A 21133-nucleotide genomic window follows, 5' to 3' on the forward strand; every position below is an offset into this window, starting at 1 on the left:
AGGGGTTTGATTAAAGATGTTTGGGCATCACTGCGATCTAAGTACTTGCAAGTATTTCAGCAAGCAGAGGTAATCTGTGAAAGACTGTTTTTCTTTGTATAGGTTACAATTTACTCCCAGAAGCTACAGTGTGGTCACAGAACATTTCCTTTGTCATTGGCACTTTGACTGTGGAGACTTTGCTGGCACATCCAGTGTGGGTGCACTTGTCAATGCGTAACAAGAAGTTATTCCTCCCCACAAACACCACCTAGGATGGCTAATAATGTCCACATGAGTGGGCTGCTGAGCCGCCACGATGATGAAGCCACCAGGACCTCCACCTCAGAGGGCCTGGAGGAGGGTGAGGTGGAAGGGGAGACTCTCCTGATTGTTGAGTCTGAGGACCAGGCCTCAGTGGATTTATCACACGACCAGAGCGGGGATTCTCTGAACAGCGATGAAGGTGACACGTCCTGGATGGAGGAGATGTCCTATTACTGTGAGAAGTGCCAGAAGTGGATACCAGCAAGTAAGCTTGCCCGTTGTTTTGTGTCGTGTTGCTTGCATTGCTGTGGTGGTTGTTTGCACGGTGTCCTGCATACCTGGGGCATGCTTTGTTTAGCTGTATTCCATCTGATGTTGGAGAAGAACAGTGTTCTGCAGTGTACCCTTGCAGCCCAGAAACCAACCGTGTCCTGGGCTGCATCCCCAGAGCATGACCAGCAGGTCAAGGGAGTGGATTCTCCCCCTCTGCTCTGCTCTGGTGACACCACCCCCTGCAATTCTGTGTCCAGCTCTGGGGCAACAACACAAGAGGGATGTGGAGCTGTTGGAGTGAGTCCAGAGGAGGCCATGGAAATGCTTTAAGGGCTGCAGCAGCTCTGCTCTGGAGATAGGCTGAGAGAGCTGGGCTTGTTCAGCCTGGAGAAGAGAAGGCTCCGGGGAGACCTTAAAGCAGCTTCCAGTGCCTAAAGGAGCCAACAAGAAAGCTATTATTCTGAGAAAGGCTCTCTTGCCATTGCATGGAGCCCTTCCAGCCTGATGCCAGCCAGTGGTGTGGGTTAGGCACTTCAATCCCTGAATTGCATGTGTGTCTAGATCTGGCATTCCATGTAAAGAAATGGGATTGTCTTTAATTAGTAGAGAACAAGGGCAGGACTTCATAAACATGAACACCCTCCAAAGTCTTCCCAATGGTGTGTTTAGGGAACTTTAGCCCAGCAACTTGGCCTCTGCTTACTCAGATAGTGACCCCTGCTGTGAAGCTCTGTAGGGGAAGAGGGCTTTAAAAGGGCTTTGGGATGGGGTTAGTTATTTTTTGTTTGTTTGTTTGTTTGATTTGTATGTGTTTTTTTCTGGTCAGTTTGTCACATCTGTGGAGCATGTGGCTGAATCTCAACCTTAATGGTTTCCTGGTACTGTGAATTTAAGTTAGCTTTCACAGAAGTGTGTCCAGCCTGTAGCAGGTCACTCTGGGAGGCATTTGGAGCAAACTGCAGAACTTTGTCCCTCTGCTACTGCTGTTTGACATAAGATACGTGCTGTTAGGAGCTAGGAACGTGCCAGACTTGACTTGACTTTGTAAATTCTGGATTATCAGGTCTATTATTAGCTCCAAAAGTTGGATATGGGTACATGCTGGCTGGGGTTTGTGGTGGTTTGGAGTTGGTTTTATTATTTTTTGGTTGTTGGTTGGCTTATTTGTGGCTAGAAATAGTGAACTGTTCAGGAGGTACCTGCCTTGCAGTTAAGTCAGAGCTGTCCTTTTTGTCACCTTAGAGTTTGCCAACAGTCACAGTTGTAGAAGTCTCCTCTCAAGGGGTGTTAGTGAACGTTTAGATGTTAATATAGTGAAACCAGCATCGTACTATTAAGATGGTATGCAGTTAAAGGGATATATTAACTTGAAATGTATTAGTAAAAAGAGCATTAAAAGTGGCATTGGACCACTTGATTTAACACTCACTTTGGTTTATTTTGCAGAGGTGTTTCTCTGTCTTGTTGCTGTGGAACAAATCCAGAGAGCAGAAAATGCCAGTCACAGAGCAGGGGTGACTAGATACAAATGTGCCAAGTAAACAAGCTGGAGAAGGGAAATACTGTTCTCTTTGATAATTGTTCAGGTGTCAGTTGTCACTTGTGAACATCACCACCATGCTCAGACAAATGATCGCTTTTACGTTTAATTGCCATGTAGAACTTTTGTTAATCTACTCAGTGAGGGCTTTTTCCCTCCCATCAGACATAGGCGCAACTCTAATTGTCAGGGTCTGCAATTCACTATGAAAGTAGAGCATTTGTATATTACAAATGCTCTATCTGGTGTTGTTCTACAGTAAAGGAGTTGTCATCCTGTTAGAGAAAGTACTGATTCAGATGATGGTTTTTGCTCCACTGCAGAAACACTGAATTAATGCCTGTACCTTTGGGTGTGTGGGGTTTTTAGGGTTAGCTTTACACAGCAAGGCATGTCCTGAAGTCCTCTGCTGATTTGGGATCTCACGTATCAACTGCAGTAAAGAGAAAATGTTTCCTGATAATGTTGGGCTGTTCTTTTCGCTCTCAATCTGAGAGAGCTGTAAAGACGCATAGCAGTGAGTGGAAAGATGACACGGGAGAGAATACTTGCATATTCTGATAGCCTTTGCACTCACATACTGTTTTTAACAGGTCAGCTTTCATGGTTTTGAAGCAGAGTGGGAAAACAGTTATTTATTGATGTATATAGAATCATAGAATAGTTTGTGTTGTAAGGGATCTTCAAAGCTCCTCTAGTCCAACCCCCCTGCAATGACCAGGGGCATCTTCAAGTAGATCAGGTTGCTCAGAAACGCATCCAGCCTGGTCTTCAATGTCTTCAGGGATGGCACATCTAGGTTATCCTGGGGAAGCAGGAAAGAGAAATGCGTCAGAAACAAGGAGATCCTTGGCTTTGTACCTGCATTCAGATGTTAAGTAGAATGCCCCTTTTTTGATGCCTGTGTTTTTCAGTTGATCACTGCTGGCTGCTGTGGCTGTGCAATGAATCCATCATAGTGAGTTCTGATGCTTCCTGTGAACTGTCTGGGTCTCTGGACTCTGGAAGAAAAAAGTTCTTTTCTGCCTGATGTAGGAACTCCAGATCTCCTTTGGAGCACTTCTTCCTATAAAAGGACCAAGAAATTGATTTTTTTGCCTATTCATTTTAGGTCAACTGAGAGAACAGCTCAGCTACCTCAAAGGAGATAACTTTTTCAGATTCACTTGCTCCGATTGCTCAGAAGATGGGAAGGAGCAATTCGAACGGCTGAGGTTAACGTGGCAACAAGTGAGTAAAATGTTTGTGCCGGCAGAACAAACACAGGACACTGTAAAAATTGCTGTTCGTTGTGTATGTGCTACCTAGAAAAAGAGGATCCAGGTATAGGTAAAAATGAAACATGAATGAACCTCAGAAATGAATTAGCTAAGGATTGTCTGCATATTAGAACTTGGGCATTTGGCAGGTAAATGGCAGGATAATCATACAAGCCACATGCCTTGTTCTTATTTTCTTTTTTTTCTTCCCCCTTATGTTATTCATGAATTCATGGCTTCAGGCAGGTTTGGGAAAGCAAAGTGAATGCAGTTTGGCTGCAGGGCATGAATGGCTTTTTGTGTATATGAGCAAATGTAAAACTAGCGAGGTGGCAACATACAAACAGAAAGCTTGCCAGCTCTCTCAACACAAAGCCCCAACCCGGCTGCTTACTAGCAACAGTCCTCACTGGAATTTGCTATTTCAGTCACTTAAATACCTGAGCAATCAAATTTGCATTGTCACCAACCACCCTTTGGGTAGACTGATGCAGGTTGTGGTGCTCTAAGCAGGGCACTGGAGGAGCAGTCTCTTTGGAGTGGCATGGGGAAGGGACAAACAAAATCAAAATGGGTGAAGAAGGACATTGACTAGGGAAGGAGCTGTCTCCTTAGGCTTCCAGCAGCCAGAGCTGCTGCTGCTTCTGAGCATGTTAAATTGAGAGAAGTCACCAAATCAGCTTCTCTGAAGTGGGAAAAATGGGGACAGTGATTTCTGGATTTATTTGGGTTTCATAGTATGTGGCCTCTACAGAGCCTTATTTTTGGCCATTTGGAGAGAATGGTTTGTGAAGTCCTTAGACTGTGTCCCACCTGAATTAAAAAGAAAAAACAAAAACCAAACCCCAAAATCCTAGATAAACAGTTATCAAACTAAAAGGTGTTACAAGGCAGAACTAGAGTACAGGGGACATTAAAGCTGTCTGTATTTCCTCGTTTTGGCATCTTCAGCAATGCATTCCAGAAGGCTGTGGCCCACTGTGAGAAAATTTATTTCCCTGAGAAAAACACATTAAAACTTCTTTGACAGTGAAGAGTAAGTCCTTGCTGGAAAAAGTGTCTATTAAAGCTGTGTGATGGTTGAAAGATCATATAATCCCACACTGGTTTGGGTTGGAACAGACCTTAAAACTCATCCAGTTCCAACCGCTGCCATGAGCAGGGACACCTTCCACTAGAGCAGGTTGCTCCAAGCCCCTGTGTCCAACCTGGCCTTGAACACTGCCAGGGATGGGGCAGCCACAGCTTCTCTGGGCACCCTGTGCCAGGGCCTCAGCACCCTCACAGGGAAGAATTTCTTCCTGATGTCGCATCTCAATCTTCCCTCTGCCAGGTTAAAGCCTAGCTGATTTTAGTTGTATTCAAGTAAATTAGGTAAGTTGGGTAATTTCAAATTGGCCCCCTAGAATTTACATAAAGAGATGTGATACTTTTTAGACCTGCCCTTTAGCTTAGGTGTTCAATAGGTCTGGATAAATTTGGTTGTGAAGCACATGTATGAGGTGTAAATGGGTTGTGTTCAATGAAGCTTGCCTGGAGACAAACCAAATTCTTTCAATACCCTGAACAATAAGCAGATGTGTAATTTTACAGAGAGTTTAAAGTCTGTCCAGTTGGAAATGTAATAGTAAGTATCTAGAGAGACCGTTGTCACTGTGTTCCTGATGGATTAGGTAGTGGGATTACTTGTGACCCTTTTTTGGAAGGACTTTTCCATACAGACCCCAGTTGTGATATAATTCATTTATGCAACCACTGCAAAAGCTTGGATCTCAGTATAAACCTGCATAACTAGGCAGCTTGTTATTCCCTTGGGATGCAGAAATCTCCGGGGGAATGTGCATCTAACAATAGAAAGACAAGAATGGGCAGCATGAAAGCGGGAGGAAGATGGATTGCAGGAGTTGCCTGTGAGATGTTGCAAAAGTCAGTTATAAATGAGGGAGCAAAGGTCTTGTGTGCATGTGGCAGTTCTGGGGGGCCATTCAGAACGCAAAGCAGGGAAGATTTTCACTTGTGTCCAACGCTTTCTGTTCCAGGTTGTCATGCTGGCGATGTACAATCTGTCACTGGAAGGAACGGGCCGTCAGGGGTACTTCAGGTGGAAAGAAGATATTTGTGCTTTTATTGAGAAACACTGGACTTTCTTACTAGGGAACAGGTAAAGATGTGGTGTTTCCTGAAGGTCTGGTTGGTGAGCCAAAGGAACTGGAACGTGTTACGCAGATGGACAAGAGTCCTGGTGAACCTGGTGATATATTTGTTAAGCCTCACTAGTGGGGAAATTGGAGGCTTTAACATTGAGAACCTGAACACAGGCATAAGGGGTACTCTTGAGAAAGAATAAGCATAGTATAGTGAGGGAAAACAACCCCAAGAATGTCACATAAAAGCAGTGTAAGTGCGTATATTCTTATCTTCCTTCAGGTAGCATATGGGGAATGGCTTTAACCTGACAGAGGGGAGGTTTAGATGAGACATTAGGAAGAAGTTGTTCCCTGTGAGGGTGCTGAGGCCCTGGCACAGGGTGCCCAGAGAAGCTGTGGCTGCCCCATCCCTGGCAGTGCTCAAGGCCAGGTTGGATGGGTCTTGGAGCAGCCTGCTCTAGTGGAAGGTGTCCCTGCCTGTGGCAGGGGGTTGGAACTGGATGAGCTAGTGGTCTATGACTGACTTCACAGCTTCTTTGCCTCCCCAGGGATTTCTCTTTTGTAAATTCTGGCCTTTCTCCTTAACTGGATTGGCTCATCGGCTTGCTTTCATTGCTTGTCTGTGCTTCCTTGCTCTGTTCTCATAAATGTTAGTACTTGTCCCTGCTGGAAGCCAGGGGGACCGTGGCAGGAAAGCAGCTGAAGGCCCTTTGTCCCTCACTTAGGGAGCCATCACCTCACAGGGTTTGCTGCAGCCTTTCGAGACCTGCCCTGGTGACTGGGTACTCCTTGCTCTGATTAAAATTCGAATGAAGTGATTATTGGCCTCAGACATAGTTTTCCCACTTTCCTGGACAAGCCACTGGTGGAACAGGGACAGCTGAACCATGTATAGCGGTTCGAGGCATTGAACGCTTTGCTTTTTTGGCATGTTAAAGAACAGCTTATCCAGACTTACTGGAATGCTCCAGACTGTGATCCGGGGAACCTGAGTTTAATCTCCCACATTTGAGGGCCGGTACCCCAAGATGCATAATTGCAACACTCAGAGAGCACTGAATACTTGCTCAGTTCAGCCTAGCCTGGTACTGATGGTTTTCCCAGTGGTGGTGTGCAAAGACAAGAAGGAATCCCAAGATCCTGTGCAAATACAGGTTTAGACTGTACACCATGAGCGTGGTTCTCCAGTATCCGAGAAATTACCTCTGTTATTGGCTACAGGGGCAATTTTTTAATATTTCTTTTCACTTCCTCCCTAAACAACATCTTTGTCAGCACTTAGAGGAACAAAAAGTGCTCAGATACACAGTAGAGTACACTGTCCTGCAGAGTGAAAGGCTTAGAAAGTTGGGCTGGTTCAGCCTGGAGAAGAGAAGGCTCTGGGGACACTTTAGAGCAGCTTCCAGTGCTTAAAGGGGCCAGTAAGAAATCTGAAGAGGGGCTTTTGACAAGGGCCTGTAGGAACAGGACAAGGGGGAATGGCTTTAACCTGACAGAGGGGAGATTGAGATGAGACATTAGGAAGAGATTCCTCCCTGTGAGGGTGCTGAGGCCCTGGCACAGGGTGCCCAGAGAAGCTGTGGCTGCCAGCCACATAGATTGTTCATAGGCTGGTTTGGGTGGGAAGGGACCTTAAAGCTCATCCAGTTCCAGCCCCCTGAGACAGGCAGGGACACCTTTCACTACACCAGGTTACTCCAAGCCCCATCCAACCTTTCCTTTAACACTGCCAGGGACGTATCCACCCACCACAGGGTTGGTTTTTTGGGGGAAAAGTGAGGGTATAATCAGCATTGGTTGCTGGGGCTCTGGTGGCAGCATGGATCTCTCTTCTGTAGGCTTGGTGTGCGGCAGCTCATTCACAAAACAATAATTGCACTGTTACCATCTTTGTGAAGGAGGAGGCTTCAGAATGAAAGCAAACTGACCTAACGCTTGTTTTCCTCTCTCCCACCATAGGAAAAAGACCTCAACATGGTGGAGCACAGTCGCTGGCTGTCTCTCTGTTGGGAGCCCCTTGTTTTTTCGCTCAGGGGCACAGGAATTTGGAGAACCTGGATGGTGGAAACTGGTACATAATAAACCCCCGACAATGAAACCTGAAGGAGAGAAGCTGTCTGCATCTGCGCTGAAGGCAAAAGGTAACATCTTTCCCTCATGGTGTGTAGGTTCCTGTCTGGGCCAGAGCTGACAGAGCTGGAAGACATGAGAAAAGCTTACTTAAACCCATGTGTCTGTGTGCATGGGCAGTTTCTTAGTTTTGCTCTGCTCTAACAGTTGACTTAAGGAGACTATGGTGCATATACCGTAGTGTGAGAAGGCTGTTAGATTTTATTACCCTTTTGAGTTGTAATAGCTGATTTAGCTGACATCTACAACTTCTCTGCTCCCCTTTACCTGGGGAGGGTTTTTTATCTTATGTCACTAGACGCAAATCCCCTTCTGTGCAGAAGCAAGATGGGGACTTTAGTGAGGCTTTAGTGGTGCATTGGCTTTATCCTATGTGTCCCAGAGTGAGTTTCTTGGATACATTGAAAATACATCCTCTAAGATTCGTAGTGAATGTGTTTTTCTGACTGTGTAGAATGCATCCAGTGGCTGCAGGAGCTCAGTGTCTGTTATAATACACAAACTACTTCTTTAGCAGCTTCCAAGCCACCTCTGGATCCCATCATTACGGTGGAAGGGCTCAGGAAGCGGGTAAGCCGCAATCCAGTCGAATCAGCCATGGAGCTGAAGGAGAAGAGATCTCGCACTCAGGAAGCCAAGGAAATTCGGAGAGCCCAGAAGGAGGCAGCTGGCTTCCTGGACCGGAGCACCTCTTCCACTCCAGTTAAATTCACCAGTCGAGGCCGTCGTCCCGATATCGTCCTGGAGAAAGGAGAAGTGATTGACTTCTCCTCCTTGAGCTCCTCAGATCGCACTCCTCTGACAAGCCCTTCTCCTTCCCCATCTCTGGACTTCTCCGCTCCTGGCACCCCAGCTTCGCATTCAGCAACTCCCAGCCTTCTCTCAGAAGCAGATCTGATCCCAGATGTCATGCCACCACAGGCTCTGTTTCACGGTAAGAGATGCCTTGGGTTTAGTTTAATAATCATAGTAGAACCACAGACTGGTTTGGGTTGGAAGGGACCTTAAAGCTCATCCAGTTCCAGCCCCCTGCCACAGGCAGGGACACCTTCCACTGGATCATGTTGCTCCAAGCCCTGTCAAGCCTGGCCTTGAACACTGCCAGGTATGGGGCAGCCACAGCTTCTCTGGGCACCCTGTGCCAGGGCCACACCATCCTTACTCTGGACTTGCTCCAACAGCTCCACGTTGCTCTTCTGTTGGGGGGGTCACATAAAGAGCCACATGTAGTTGTTTAGCAAGATGCTAAAAAAAAGTAACTTGGGATGAGCTGCAGGATCTTTTCAAGATAACATGGAAAGTAACTGGTAATAGTCTGTTTATCTTGGCTGCATGTAAGTCTTGATAAATTTTCCATGGTTTTATTGCCAGCTTCTAAGGACAGAAGAAACAACCATTATTGTCTTCCTGAATAAACAGTGGGTAGAAGATTTCACCTAGCAGCTGCTGCATCACTCAGCAGAAGCATTTTGCTGCAACACAGATTACACTGTTAGAAAGCAACTCTGATTTTGTCTGTGATGGTTTTAAATGGCAGAAATGTTATTCTCGTGGCAGTAGTTCCAGTAGTTTTATAAGTTTGAGCATCCCAATTAACAGATGTTGGGTTGCAAAGCAGTGATGCAGGCTGAATGCTGTTAGTTCCTTAAGGAGCCAGACCTCAATCTACTTGGTAGAATAGAGAATAAAGCACTTCTTTGTGGAAGTGATGGATGGAAGGATGAATGGAAGCAAGAATAGTCAGGTTCTGTAGAGGGACAAATCCTGTGCTTCAGTAATGTCTAATCGTTCCTTCAGATTAAGCAGAACTTCTCCAGGTTATGCTCACTGAAGATACATCTCACCAGCTGGACCATTTGATCCCCAGTCTTCAGGAACTGTCAACAATTCAACATTTGTCCAAGAGCCTGAGCTTGCAGCTCAGGAATCCTATGTTTTCAGATGCCAAACTGCAAGACACCTTAGGGGGAGATGTCCTGAAATCAGATTCCCTATGGTGTCTCCTGTCCAAAATCAGGAGGGCCAGAAGTATGTAGACCTACATATACTTGTACATATACTACTACATATGGAGTGTGTTGAGTAAACCTGCATTGTTTCTCCTTAGTAGAGAGGAAGTAGGGATCTTTAGGATCTTTAAGGTCCAGCCCTAACCATTCTGTGGAATGTCCTGTGACAGCCTTTTTGAAATGGGGCTTTGATATCTGCATTTTTAACCTGGGTTATTTTTCTCTGTTGAACAGATGATGAGGAGATGGAAGGAGATGGAGTCATAGACCCAGGAATAGAGTACGTGCCCCCTCCCAGTGGGACAGGCGGTGCTGGCACTGTGATAGCAAGTAGGAAAAAAGTGAAGACAGTTGAACAGATCAAGCAAGAGGTGGAGAGTGAGGAAGAGAAAACAGAAAGGATGGAAGGTGACAGTGAAGATCCTGAAGAGTCAAACGTATCGCTGCAGGTGAGGGGACGAGACAAGAGGAGGCCGCAGCTGGAGAAAGATGCTAAACCCAGAGCTCCCAAGCATACCTCTGTTAGCATCTATGAGGAAAAGCTGCTGCTGAAGAGACTGGAAGCCTGTCCCAATGCCATAAGTATGACCCCGGAGGCCCGGAGACTGAGGCGCAAGCTGTTAGTCAGGCAGGCCAAGAGGGAAAGAGGACTGCCACTCTTTGACTTGGACCAGGTTGTGAACGCTGCGTTGCTCTTGGTTGATGGGATTTATGGAGCCAAGGAAGGAGGTGTTTCCAGGTCCCCAGCAGGGCAAGCAACGTACAGAACTACTAGCCAGGACTTCAGGATCTTGGACAGATACCAGGTGAGTGTTTCCAAATCTAAGTGGGCTTTTGGCACTGACAGGTGACAGTGTCACCTTGAGGTTATCTGACTCCCAAAGTGAAAAGGGTTATGAACAAGACTCTTTTTGACCTGGGGCTGTGTCCCCACCAATGCTGTCACAAGCCCTTTTCTTCTTGGAGCATGCTTGTACAGCAGGGCTGTCTGTCAGTGTCAGCACCACAAATGTCTATGTATTTGTTCTCCAGCCCTGCCCAAACACTGATGGTGGAGGCCTGGAAGCACTCAAATAAGCAGTTGATCTTTCATGTGATATAGGAGGAAGATCACTTGCAGTGCCTTTCTGAGTGATGTGTGTGGCCCATAAGTTTGGGTGCTGAATCCAAGAGTGCCAAGCATAGTCCTCTGAAGTGGGACCATCATGCTGTGGCTCCAGTCCAATTGGTCACATTGAAAGGCCCTTATACCCCCTCTGTTGATGTGATTCCCTTGTGTTAAGTCATTGACTGATCTTCCTGAGATGTTCTGCATTGTTTTTGTACATACAGACAATGCTGCCTGCCATAAAAGGCTATCGACAGCAGACCACAAAGTTCCTGTATCGACTGGTAGGCTCAGAGGACCTGCTGACAGACCACAGCATCGTCAGTCCTTACACATCCCGTGTGCTGAAACCTTACATCAGGTACAGGTGGCCAGAGGTTGAGTTTGAATTTGCTCTTGGCTTGTGAACCAACAGTCCGCAGAGGGGACGCCTTGGCCAGCACTCCTTGCTCATCCATATACAGCCAGGCGTAACCCTGAAGGGATAGTGGTTGGTTTAGCTGAGGATTTGAGCTGCCTCTGCACTGGGAAGGGGAATCTCCAAGAGAAAACAGATGCAGGGCAGAGAGGGAATCACAGAAGTCTTGCAGTGCAAGTTGCACCTGCTTTTGGGTCAGAACCGTGATTTCCTTGCTCCTGCCTGTTAGGAGAGGCTGGCTTGGCTTGCTGCAATCCAGGACATGTCCTGGCCTCTGACACAAGGGTGGTTTTGCTGAGCTGGGTGCTGTTTTTTTGCAGTTGAACGAAGAATCTGTTCTTTTGTTCCTAGTTGAGCGTGTCAGGAAGTATTTCATGGGCAGAACCCATTCAGCGGCAGTTACTGTTGCTCACTCATGTTTTGTGTTTGCTTTTTGTGTTACTGGCAGGCGTGATTATGAGACAAAGCCCCCAAAACTCCGGCTGCTGGCAGAAATCCGGGCGTATCCACACAGGAATGATCTCAACTGGAAGGCTGAGCCAGAAGCACCCGTCGATTACTGCTATGTTCGCCCTAATCACATCCCCACTATAAACTCCATGTGCCATGAATTCTTCTGGCCTGGTAAGATTCCTTCAGTGCTTGGTTTTCAAAGAAGGAAGTGGTTTTATTCAGAAAAGAAGTATTCTTGGGCTCATTTTTGCTTCAGTTGGTGTCTGGCTCAGTTCTTAGAAAACCATTATCTGATGTCCTAGGAATGCAGCTGAGATGGAGACGTGGGCTTGGTGTCTTTGTCTTTTGAGATCATTTAGAACTGGGCAATTAGGCCCAAATTAGCACAGCGCTTGAAGAAATAGGTTGTTTTGGGTAACACTGTTGACGGCAATAGGAAAACTAGGCATCCAGTGAAACAACTGGGGCTGAAGTAACCAGTTTTATACCAGAGATCTACTGCTCATTAGCTTCACGAGAAAGTTTCTTCTTCGCAACCATAAGCTGGATATGTGGGAATGAAATTTGGGAATTACACTCAAAACTGCAGGCTTTACTGTGGTGTCCTTTATTTCTTCAAGCCTCAGTATTTACAAGGTAAGGAAAAGCCTGGGTATCGATTTTTGTTGTCATTTCTTGAACTTAGGCTCTTTGGGGACAGTGTCTGCCCTTTATGGGGGCAGTTATGAGGCTGTAATCTTCACTCCTGGCATAATAATGGTGATGTTCATCTACTGCATGGATCAGCTTCTGATCAGCAAACAGCACGGCAGACTAATTAGAAAAGCCCAGTACAAACAGTACACACCTTTCTTCCAAGTAACTGTTTGCTTTATGTTTTGATTCAGGAGATAGTGATTCAACAGGGCTTGTAGTTCAGCAGTGCTCCTGCTGCAGTCAGGATGGGCGCTCTTTGTGCTACTCACTGTCCAAATTGTACCGTTGTGGGGAAGATAAGGAGGGGTGCCTTCTCTTTCACAAGCTTTTTGGAGCTCGCTTGCAGTCCCAATGGGGGCTGAACCCCTTTGTTGTAGTCTCTCGTCTTCTGATAATGCATTTGAAGTTCTGGCCAAGTTGGGTCGCACCTTCATTAAGTTCTTCAGGACTCACCCTGTTTTATTTCATGTAAGAAGCGTGGGTGTGTTCCACCTGACTGTGAACTGTTCATCATTAAATCAGAAGCTGGCACTCCCATCGGCCTTCAAACGGGAATCGGTATCTCTTCAATGGTGTATGTTCTCTGAGGCTGGGATTACATGATTTATTGCACTTTAGTTCTGTTCTAGCAGGAGAGATGAGCGAGGAGGTTGATCCTTCAGGAGATAAAGCACAGTGCCTTTGTGGATACAAAGGGTTTAGCTCCACAAGGGGCTGGTACAACTGAGGGGGGTGGGATATGCAGCAAGCACTGTTCAGAGAAATAGCTGTAATTCCACCTAAGTTTAGGCATCCAAAGCATGTGTACTCAGGGATGCTATGGTCAGTAAATGACTCCTTAGGTGTGCTCAGTTGCCTTCTAAAAGCGATGCTGTAATTGACTGAATTCTTAAGTTTTGGGTGCTTCACCAGGTGTGATGAGCCCAGGCCTCAGTCCTTCCGCCTGTCCTAATCCTTCCTGTCAGAGCTGTTCTTGTTTCTCACAAGGCAGAAACAAGTTTGCAGGTAGTTACTGCAAATGAGCTGATGTGAAGCAAGATTCCCCCTTGTCTCTCACGGTATCTTGTGCCTTCATGCCCTAACGGGAAACATCTCCCCAGCAGACAAGTGGTAAACCATACTGAGCTAAGCATCTTCCGACAGGAATAACTGCGTGCTGAGGGGACGGCACCATTCCATAGACGCCAGCGTGCTCAGGGCAATGCAGTGTTCCTGTTCAGACATGCTGTGAGGCACTTCACAGTCAATTGCAGCCTTGAGATAATTAACGTTGCTCCCTATTGCCAATCGATTCCTCCCACTCACTTCTCCCACATTACTCCCTTATTTGTGCCTGGTGCCTTATGGAGTCTTGCATCTCATCAGGAGTGATAATAAACATTACTGGAAAACATACTGTGCTGCTTTGTTATCCCAAATAGATCTGTGATGGCCAATTTGAGCAGCTCCGCTATGTATTGCACCTCATGTAGGGCCTGTCCACACAAATTACCAAGCAGTCTTCTGTGCCTTGAACTGCACTGCTTGGCCTTGCCATGCTGTGTGAGTGCTGCCAGGCTGCTATTTATTCTGATAGCATAGAAAGCTGTGGTCAGGTTCACGGTGCAGCTCCACAAACAGCTGAGTGTGCACAACAGGAGGCAGCAGAAGATCAAGGCCAGGTTACCTTAGGCAGTTGTGCTACCAGAGCTGAAGCCCAGTTTCATGTCTGCTGCATCTGGAGAGAGTTTGTAGGAGGAACAGGATGGTTCACCCAGTGCATCAGGCTGCTGCACTCTAAACCAGCCCCCTTTGCTTGTCTGCAGGCAGGTCCTTGGCAGCTGGCATAGGAATGGTGTACGACAACCTGGTGCTGGGCCAGCCTAGGTGAAATGGAGAACCAAACCCCTATCCATTAATCTTACTGCAGCCCTTAAGAGCCCCAGGCAAGAGGCACAAGCTTGCTAGGACCCAATCCAGCAAACATTTGCACAAGCGAGTACCTTTATCCACGTGCATATTTAGAACTGGGTCCTTAGCAGAGCTTGCTGATACAGCTCACAGTACAAACCAAGGAAGATGAGCTGGATGCTGAGATCGTGTGATCTTTATTTCAAGCCATGCTGTTTGAGAGAAGGTGCTTTTGAGTTTTTAGTTTCATCCTCAAGTCATTTGGGAGGAAACTCAGCTCTGTTTAATTTCTCTGTGCAAGAATCCCCATTAGTAAGCAGGTCTCATTTTGTCTGTGCATTTTGCTGAAGCATCTCTCAATATCAGAGCTTTGAAATTAAGGCGAAAGGAAGGGATCAAGTGAGTGTTTCTAAAAGGCCTTATGCCCCTGAATTTCCACGCAAGTGTGACACTTTTGGTTTGCACTGCTTCCACCTGGCTGTTTCTTTCTCCATAGGAATCGATTTGTCAGAATGCCTGCAGTACCCAGACTTCAGTGTTGTCGTCCTTTACAAGAAAGTGATCATTGCCTTTGGCTTTATGGTGCCAGATGTGAAATACAATGAAGCTTACATCTCTTTTCTGTTTGTTCACCCTGAGTGGAGAAGAGCTGGGATTGCAACCTTCATGATTTACCATCTTATTCAGGTAACGAAAAAGTCCCATGTTTCTGCTAAAGAACTGGCTCTCCCTCCTTCCTTGTGCGTGCACATGCAAATATTAGAGTAAGTGTTGTGTTCTTCCCTTCTGGCTCTTCCCCTTGCCCTTCTTCTGCTTACATTGCACACATTGTCAGCAGCCCGTGTCCTATGGGAAGAAATCACTTCGAAATAGAAACTACAATGTATTTAATAGAATAACCATACTGGTCAGGGCCTGGGAACTAGTGCAATGCTGTAGGCTTTGACTGTTGGGATTAGCTTTGTGTTCTTCAGTGGTCAACAGCTCTCATAACAGTAATACCATAAATTTGGGGCTTAAAGGAGAAAATGAGATCATATGGGGAGGTTCAGTTAGAAGCTATTGCAGCTTTCTTGGCTGCACCTGGATGTTTATTCCATGACCAGGGCCGTTGCATTAAATCACTTACTGATCTTAATCATTCTCTTTCGCTTTCAATACCCTGGTTCAAATCCAGCTGTATTGAAGATAAAGAATAAGTGTTTGCAACCTCATTCAAATTTGTTCAAACTAGCTTCTACTGGGCTTTGTTCCATAGGGATACTTGGGAAAATTAGTTGGAGCTCACTAAACAGGTGGAATTAAAGTAGTTAAACTTCATTAAATCTCTGTGTGAATACTGTTATTCAGGTGGCCTTAATTCCATTCACTTTCTTGAATTAAATTGCAGGAAATCCAGCTTAATTTTGAGTAAGGATGCAGACATATGTCCTGTTTGCAGCCAAACTGCACCTCTTCAGGACCCAGAGCTTCACCACTCCCTGAACAATCTTGGCACAGCTGCCGATACAAAACATTTCTTAACTTGTTTTACTCCAGATGAGCTGCACTAGCATAAACTCGCCATTCAAACTGTTTTTCCTCATACTCGTTTGGCTGAAGAGAGGTAGGGAGTGCTGGCAGAGCCTTGGGAACAGTGATCTGTACCTTGGAAAAGCAGATTCCACTGAGGGTGGCTCTTCTGGGCCACCTGAGGGTAACTCACACATCTCTCTGCAGTGTCCACCTCTCTTTGCTCTATGTGTTGATGCAGGCCATGAACCAATCTGCTTTAAATTCACTCCTTGAGTTTCCCAAGCATCTCTGTGTAAAGTGTTTAAGTAAATCTCCCTCAACTGTCGTCTGTTGATGTGAGATGTCAACACCTAGTGAGAACAGGCGCAAGCAATGTGCCAAGGTTTTCAGGGATCCAGCAGCTGGATCGTGTCTCTCCAGCAGAGTTGGGATGTGTTGGCAAGCGAGCTACAGAAAATCATCACAGCTTTTCGTAGGGCATATCGCAGCAAATTAACCCAATTCTGCTTGCAGGTACATAGCATAAAGTTACCAGGGGGGTTGGAACTAGATGATCTTAAGGTCCTTTCCAACCCTAACTATTCTATGATTCTATGTTGAGAGAGGGCCAGGCAGGTTTGAGGCTGATGAGGCTCACTAGCAATGAGAGATCACCATTGTATGTTTGGCTCACACTAGGTTTATTTTTCCATTGTGAACTGTTTGTCAGTGGTAGAAGGCTTTTAGTCATGGAGGAGAAGAAATGGTTCTTCTGACCCCCAGATTGCAGGTGATGGTTTGCAACCTGCCTGGGCTTAACCCTGGGGTCTGCTCTCTGTAGCAAGAGCCACTGTCATACACTGTTGGGATTAAGGGTAATTCTCTGAGTACCTGAAAGGAAGTTGTAGTGAGGTGGGGGTCAGTCTCCTCTCCCAAGGAACAAGGGACATGACAAGAGGAAATGGCCTCAATCTGCACCAGGGGAGGTTTAGGCTGGATATTGGGAACAATTCCTTCCCCAAAGGGCAGTCAGGCATTGGAACAGGCTGCACAGGGCAGTGCTGGAATCACCGTCCCTGGAAGTGTTCACAAACCGTGTAGATGAGGCCCTCAGTGCCATGGGTTAGTGGTGGCCTTGGCAGTGCTGGGGAATGGTTGGACTGGATGATCGTGAAGGTCTTTTCCAACCTACCAGATTCTATGACTGTGATTGTCTTTTTGGATCAGTGTGTTGAGTTTAGGGATGAATTCTTGGGAACAGCATAACCTAACAGAAAATGTGTTGATGCCAATGGTGCCTTGATGATGGGTTTGTTGTAAGAAGTTACCCTCTAATGCATCTGGCCCAGAGGACCAGACTGCACCTTCTTAATGATTTCATTCCAACTTCCCAAAAATGGCTTCCTGATTATATTCCCCCCATTAAATTCCTATGAGAGCTTTCCCTTTAAACGATCTACCTTGGAAATTTCCTAAGGGGTGGTACTGTTCCCACGTAGACTTAGAATAGTGTACATAGAATGCTATTAAAACACTAGATGAAAGTAGGAAACCTTTATTATATCGGCATCTTTATCAGAGAGCTGCTGGTTAGAGTAATCTGTGATCTTTTAGGTAACTTTAGCTGTGCCATTTGCTGTCTGAACTGAGTTCCCTGCCTTGTCAGGAGTGCTGTGCCCTGAAGGATGGGAGAGGAGCTGGGTGGGATAGCAGGAATTCCAGCGTGACAGCCCAGAGGTGTGCTGGCGCTGCTGGTCTCAGAGCTCGGCTCTGCTGACGGGGAGGAGTGGGGCGCCTGATCCTCTGGCATGTTTTGCCTTTTCTTCAGGCCATTGTTAATAAGTATTAGAGACCTTTGCTGTGCAATGAGGTTGCTTTTAATTAACAATTACTTAGCAATTGACAATGGAAAGCTGACAAATTATAATCCAAATGCCTTCTTTCATCGTCGGGGCTTCCACGTTTCCCAGAAACAAAGGAGCGGAGGAACAGCAGCGCTCCCTCTGCTGTTGCTATGTGTGGTAACTTCTGTGTTGGGACCTGCAGTTTTCTCACGTTTCCTCAGTAACCTGAATACCTGAACTGATGAATCTCTTCACCTCCGCATTCCCCCAGAGGCTGTCTCATTCTGTTGCTGTGATACTTCTTTCTTTTCTCCCCCTTCTCCTCCCTTGGCAGACCTGCATGGGCAAAGACGTAACCCTTCACGTCTCTGCAAGCAACCCTGCGATGCTGCTCTACCAGAAGTTTGGATTTAAGACTGAAGAGTACATTTTGGATTTTTACGACAAATACTACCCCTTGGACAGCAAGGAGTGCAAGCACGCCTTCTTTCTCAGGCTGCGGCGCTGATCCGTGTCGGGGGGCTGTGGAAAGCCCAGTCTGTCAAGCAAACAACTACCACAGCTTTCAGTGGAGGATGTTGGCTGCCATGTGAGAGCTGGAGCACACCGATGTCTTTATCCCTAGGACGTTGAATATCAACAGTGTTGTGTGATAAAACTGCAAAAAGAGGATTTATTTCTATTGCTCCAAGGGGAGAGGCCTGGAAATGCCAACTGAGACCTGCTGAAACCACTGGAAGACTCAAATTCTTTATGGGGAGTTTTTGTGCCACTGTTATTTGGGAAAGCCTCGTTGTCACACAGAAAACCCCAAACAAAAACTGGTTGTCACTTCAGAGGGGCCCCATTGCTGTCAAATTCTGAAACCTGCCCAAAAATAGCCACAGGTTTTTTGGTTTTGTTTATGGGAAATGAATATCTAAGCTTAACTCATCCGGTGTTTCTGTGATTTGATTGCTTTGTTAGAAACCGTGTCTTGAATCCGTGAAGGGAAAGAAGATCCTGGTGCCCCTAGCTGGAAGCGCTCTTTAGGAAAGGTCTGCACTTGCCAAAACAGCAGTGCTGGAACCATGCTTTAGGAATAATGAAGAGCGTGTGAAGTCCTGTTCTTCCCCAGTGCGAGGCTCTGTGAGGTGTGTGTCTCCTGCTCCTTCACAACTGCCTTCCTTTTCCCTCGTTGGCCCTGTGCTCACTGTGAAGTTTTTGTAGTGCCAGTGTTTGGTGTTCAGAACAAGATGTCAAGCGGGTTTTGCTGCACATCAGCCCCTTGGGCACACCTCTAACCACAGAGCCAGCCTTGCAGCTCCAGCACCCACCTCCTCCTGCTACAGACACTCTGGCTACAAGAAACCCAGAACAGAAGTCAGTGGTGAGGGCTGAAATGCAGGCTCTGATTTGTAGAAGCAGTCTGCAGCTTGGAGGGGGGGAAGGGTAGAGGTAGGCCAGTTCCAGTTTCTGGAAGCATCTTGGCTGGTATTTCATGTCTGTAAGTATAAAAGAAGAGCAAAGAATAAATAGGAATAAGCAAGAATTAAAAGAACACAAACCCCAAACAGTTTCTCTGGTAGTGGGGATTAGTCCTTTTGCAGTTCAGCAGCTTCTCTCTCTCCCTGACTTTCATTGCAGATGAACAGCAAGCTGGCAGTGTGCTGCCTGACCAAAGGTCAGCCTGTGCGTTTTAAATACAATTCACATTCGCTGTTCTGTCCCTTCCACATCAAGCCTTACAGAGATCTACACAAGAAATGTGACTTCTTCATTCTTAATCCATTGTGTGTATACCTGCCTGTAGTAGTAGTTGCCTTAATGAAGTCTTCATTTTGGTAACAGCAGAGACAGACACACAAAGTGTGTTTTTGTGTAGCCTGTCACCAAAACAAAAACAGTGTTAGCTTGAGGGGAAAAGAACCCATCCAAGTGTTACATGCCCTAACATCTGTGCACATTTCTGCCTGCTTTATGACTGTGTGAAGAAGTTCAGTGTTACTGATGTTAGGAGTTAGCTGTGCTTGGAAGGAAAAAATGTCTGTCTTTATGAATGGAATTAAAGCCCTTCCCTTGGAAAATCCTACCTGTAGTCATGCTGTTTGTTAAGCTGTGTCTCCATCAGCTTATTTCACTGAAGTCTGGCAAACTCAAGGATGCAAAGCCTGTGTATGGGCAGCAGATAGCAAGAAACCACTTATTCCTTTACTGGGCACCCACACAGAAGTCACACACGTGCAGGCCCCAGCAGGGTGTTTCCTTGCGAGCCAGAAGCAGGAGATAAAGCCTGAAGAAGATGAGATGAACATGATGTTCTGCACCATGTTCTTAAAGGTGGCCATGAAGATTTTGAGAGCTTCTTGTTCTATGCTAATACCTCCGTGGCTTTGTCCCTTAGAGGGAAAATGCCAAGTAGAGAGGGTGTAACAACAGCACTGGGATTCCTGCTAATTCGCTTGTATTTCTTGGAAAATTAGCCAGTTAACGGCTATACCTGCTATATCCCACACTCCTGGGGCTGTAGGCTTAAGTTTTGATCCCTTAGTGTTATCTTATGTGCTTTTGTAAACCCTGTTTCTTAGCACTGCCTGTGAAAATGAATTTTGAATTGCTTACCATGAGATCCTTCCCTGTTGATCCTAGTGGACCACTTTGCTGATGGTCTGGGTGAAGCTGAATAGCTGTGACCCAAGAAGACCTCCTGACTTGCAAAGGGATCCCAGCAAAGCAGGACTGAAGGCCACTGGTGAAGCCTGCTTCACTGGTGTAGGACACTGGTGTGGTATCTGTGTGTTACCTCCTCTCAGCAACTCACACTGTCTGTAAGAGGTGATTTCTTATGGGTAAGCACAGAGGTGCTGTTCAGCGAGCAGGAATTCAGCCCCCGCTTCCAACAAGTCTTCTGAGGACAGGAGGTTGAGGCCGGGCTCATAACTGGCAGCATGTGAAGTCAGGTGTGCGATCTGATAGGAGCTGGCAGCCCTGGGGAAACACCCAGCCGCGCCAGGGAGCAATGCCTGCCCTCACGAGGTCGGCATCAGGATTAGGCAGCCTTTGGAGTACCTGGAAAAGAGCTGCTGCAGCTCCAGATCTCATTTGTGGCTGCACAGGGACCACTTCCAGCCTCCTCTCAGGAGAACATTTCTTCCCTAGAATGCTGACTAATGAATAATGCTTCGCAGCTTAAGGCCACTGCTTGGAACAGTCACGTGCAGCTGGCTTTCAATGCAAAGGATGAGGCTCTTTCAAGGCATGTGGTGAAAGTGTGCTCTTAGCCTTCTGCTTTCCTCCTCGTCACACCGTGGAGAGCAGCATGATGAGTTATATTAGCTGAGAAGCCAGCATCCACCCCGCTTAATGACACAACTACTCCACGCTTCCCTGAGCTGCGCAGGGATGGTAGCAGCGATTACAGTTGCCAAACACATCCCAGTTTAACAGAACAAAGTTTTCCTGCAGAATAAAGGTGGGACCTCACCCTGTCCTAGTAAGGCAGCAAAGCCTGAACCTTTCCACGTGCTTGTGTGAGCTTTGATACTTCACAACCAGAAAGCTACCCACTGTGGTCAGCTTTATCATGCCCGTTGATCTACAGTGTCTGAGCTGGGTAAATACTGGGATCATGCTGCATAGTTGTCAAT

The 21133-nt window shown here is 46.5% G+C and overlaps 1 protein-coding gene across 5 annotated transcripts; it reads left to right on the plus strand.

Annotated features, from left to right (window-relative positions):
• Positions 1-89: 89 nt before the first annotated feature.
• KAT14 (lysine acetyltransferase 14) lies at positions 90-18015 on the plus strand (the record flags this gene model as incomplete). Of its 5 annotated transcripts, none has more annotated exons than XM_080615507.1 (10): positions 90-511; positions 3171-3289; positions 5358-5479; positions 7425-7606; positions 8110-8529; positions 9839-10410; positions 10937-11073; positions 11579-11754; positions 14666-14856; positions 17842-18015. In XM_080615507.1, the coding sequence occupies exons 1-10, from the start codon at positions 256-258 to the stop codon at positions 18013-18015; spliced, it is 2349 nt and encodes a 782-aa protein (XP_080471633.1). In that variant the 5' UTR covers positions 90-255. The 5 variants fall into 5 exon arrangements, with proteins under 5 accessions (XP_080471633.1, XP_080471635.1, XP_080471636.1 ...); XM_080615509.1 differs by having other exon boundaries at positions 11645-11754; XM_080615510.1 differs by having other exon boundaries at positions 10937-10986.
• Positions 18016-21133: the final 3118 nt, after the last annotated feature.

This window comes from Psittacula echo (assembly GCF_963264785.1).
Source record: "Psittacula echo genome assembly, chromosome: 4".
NCBI lineage: Eukaryota > Metazoa > Chordata > Aves > Psittaciformes > Psittacidae > Psittacula > Psittacula echo.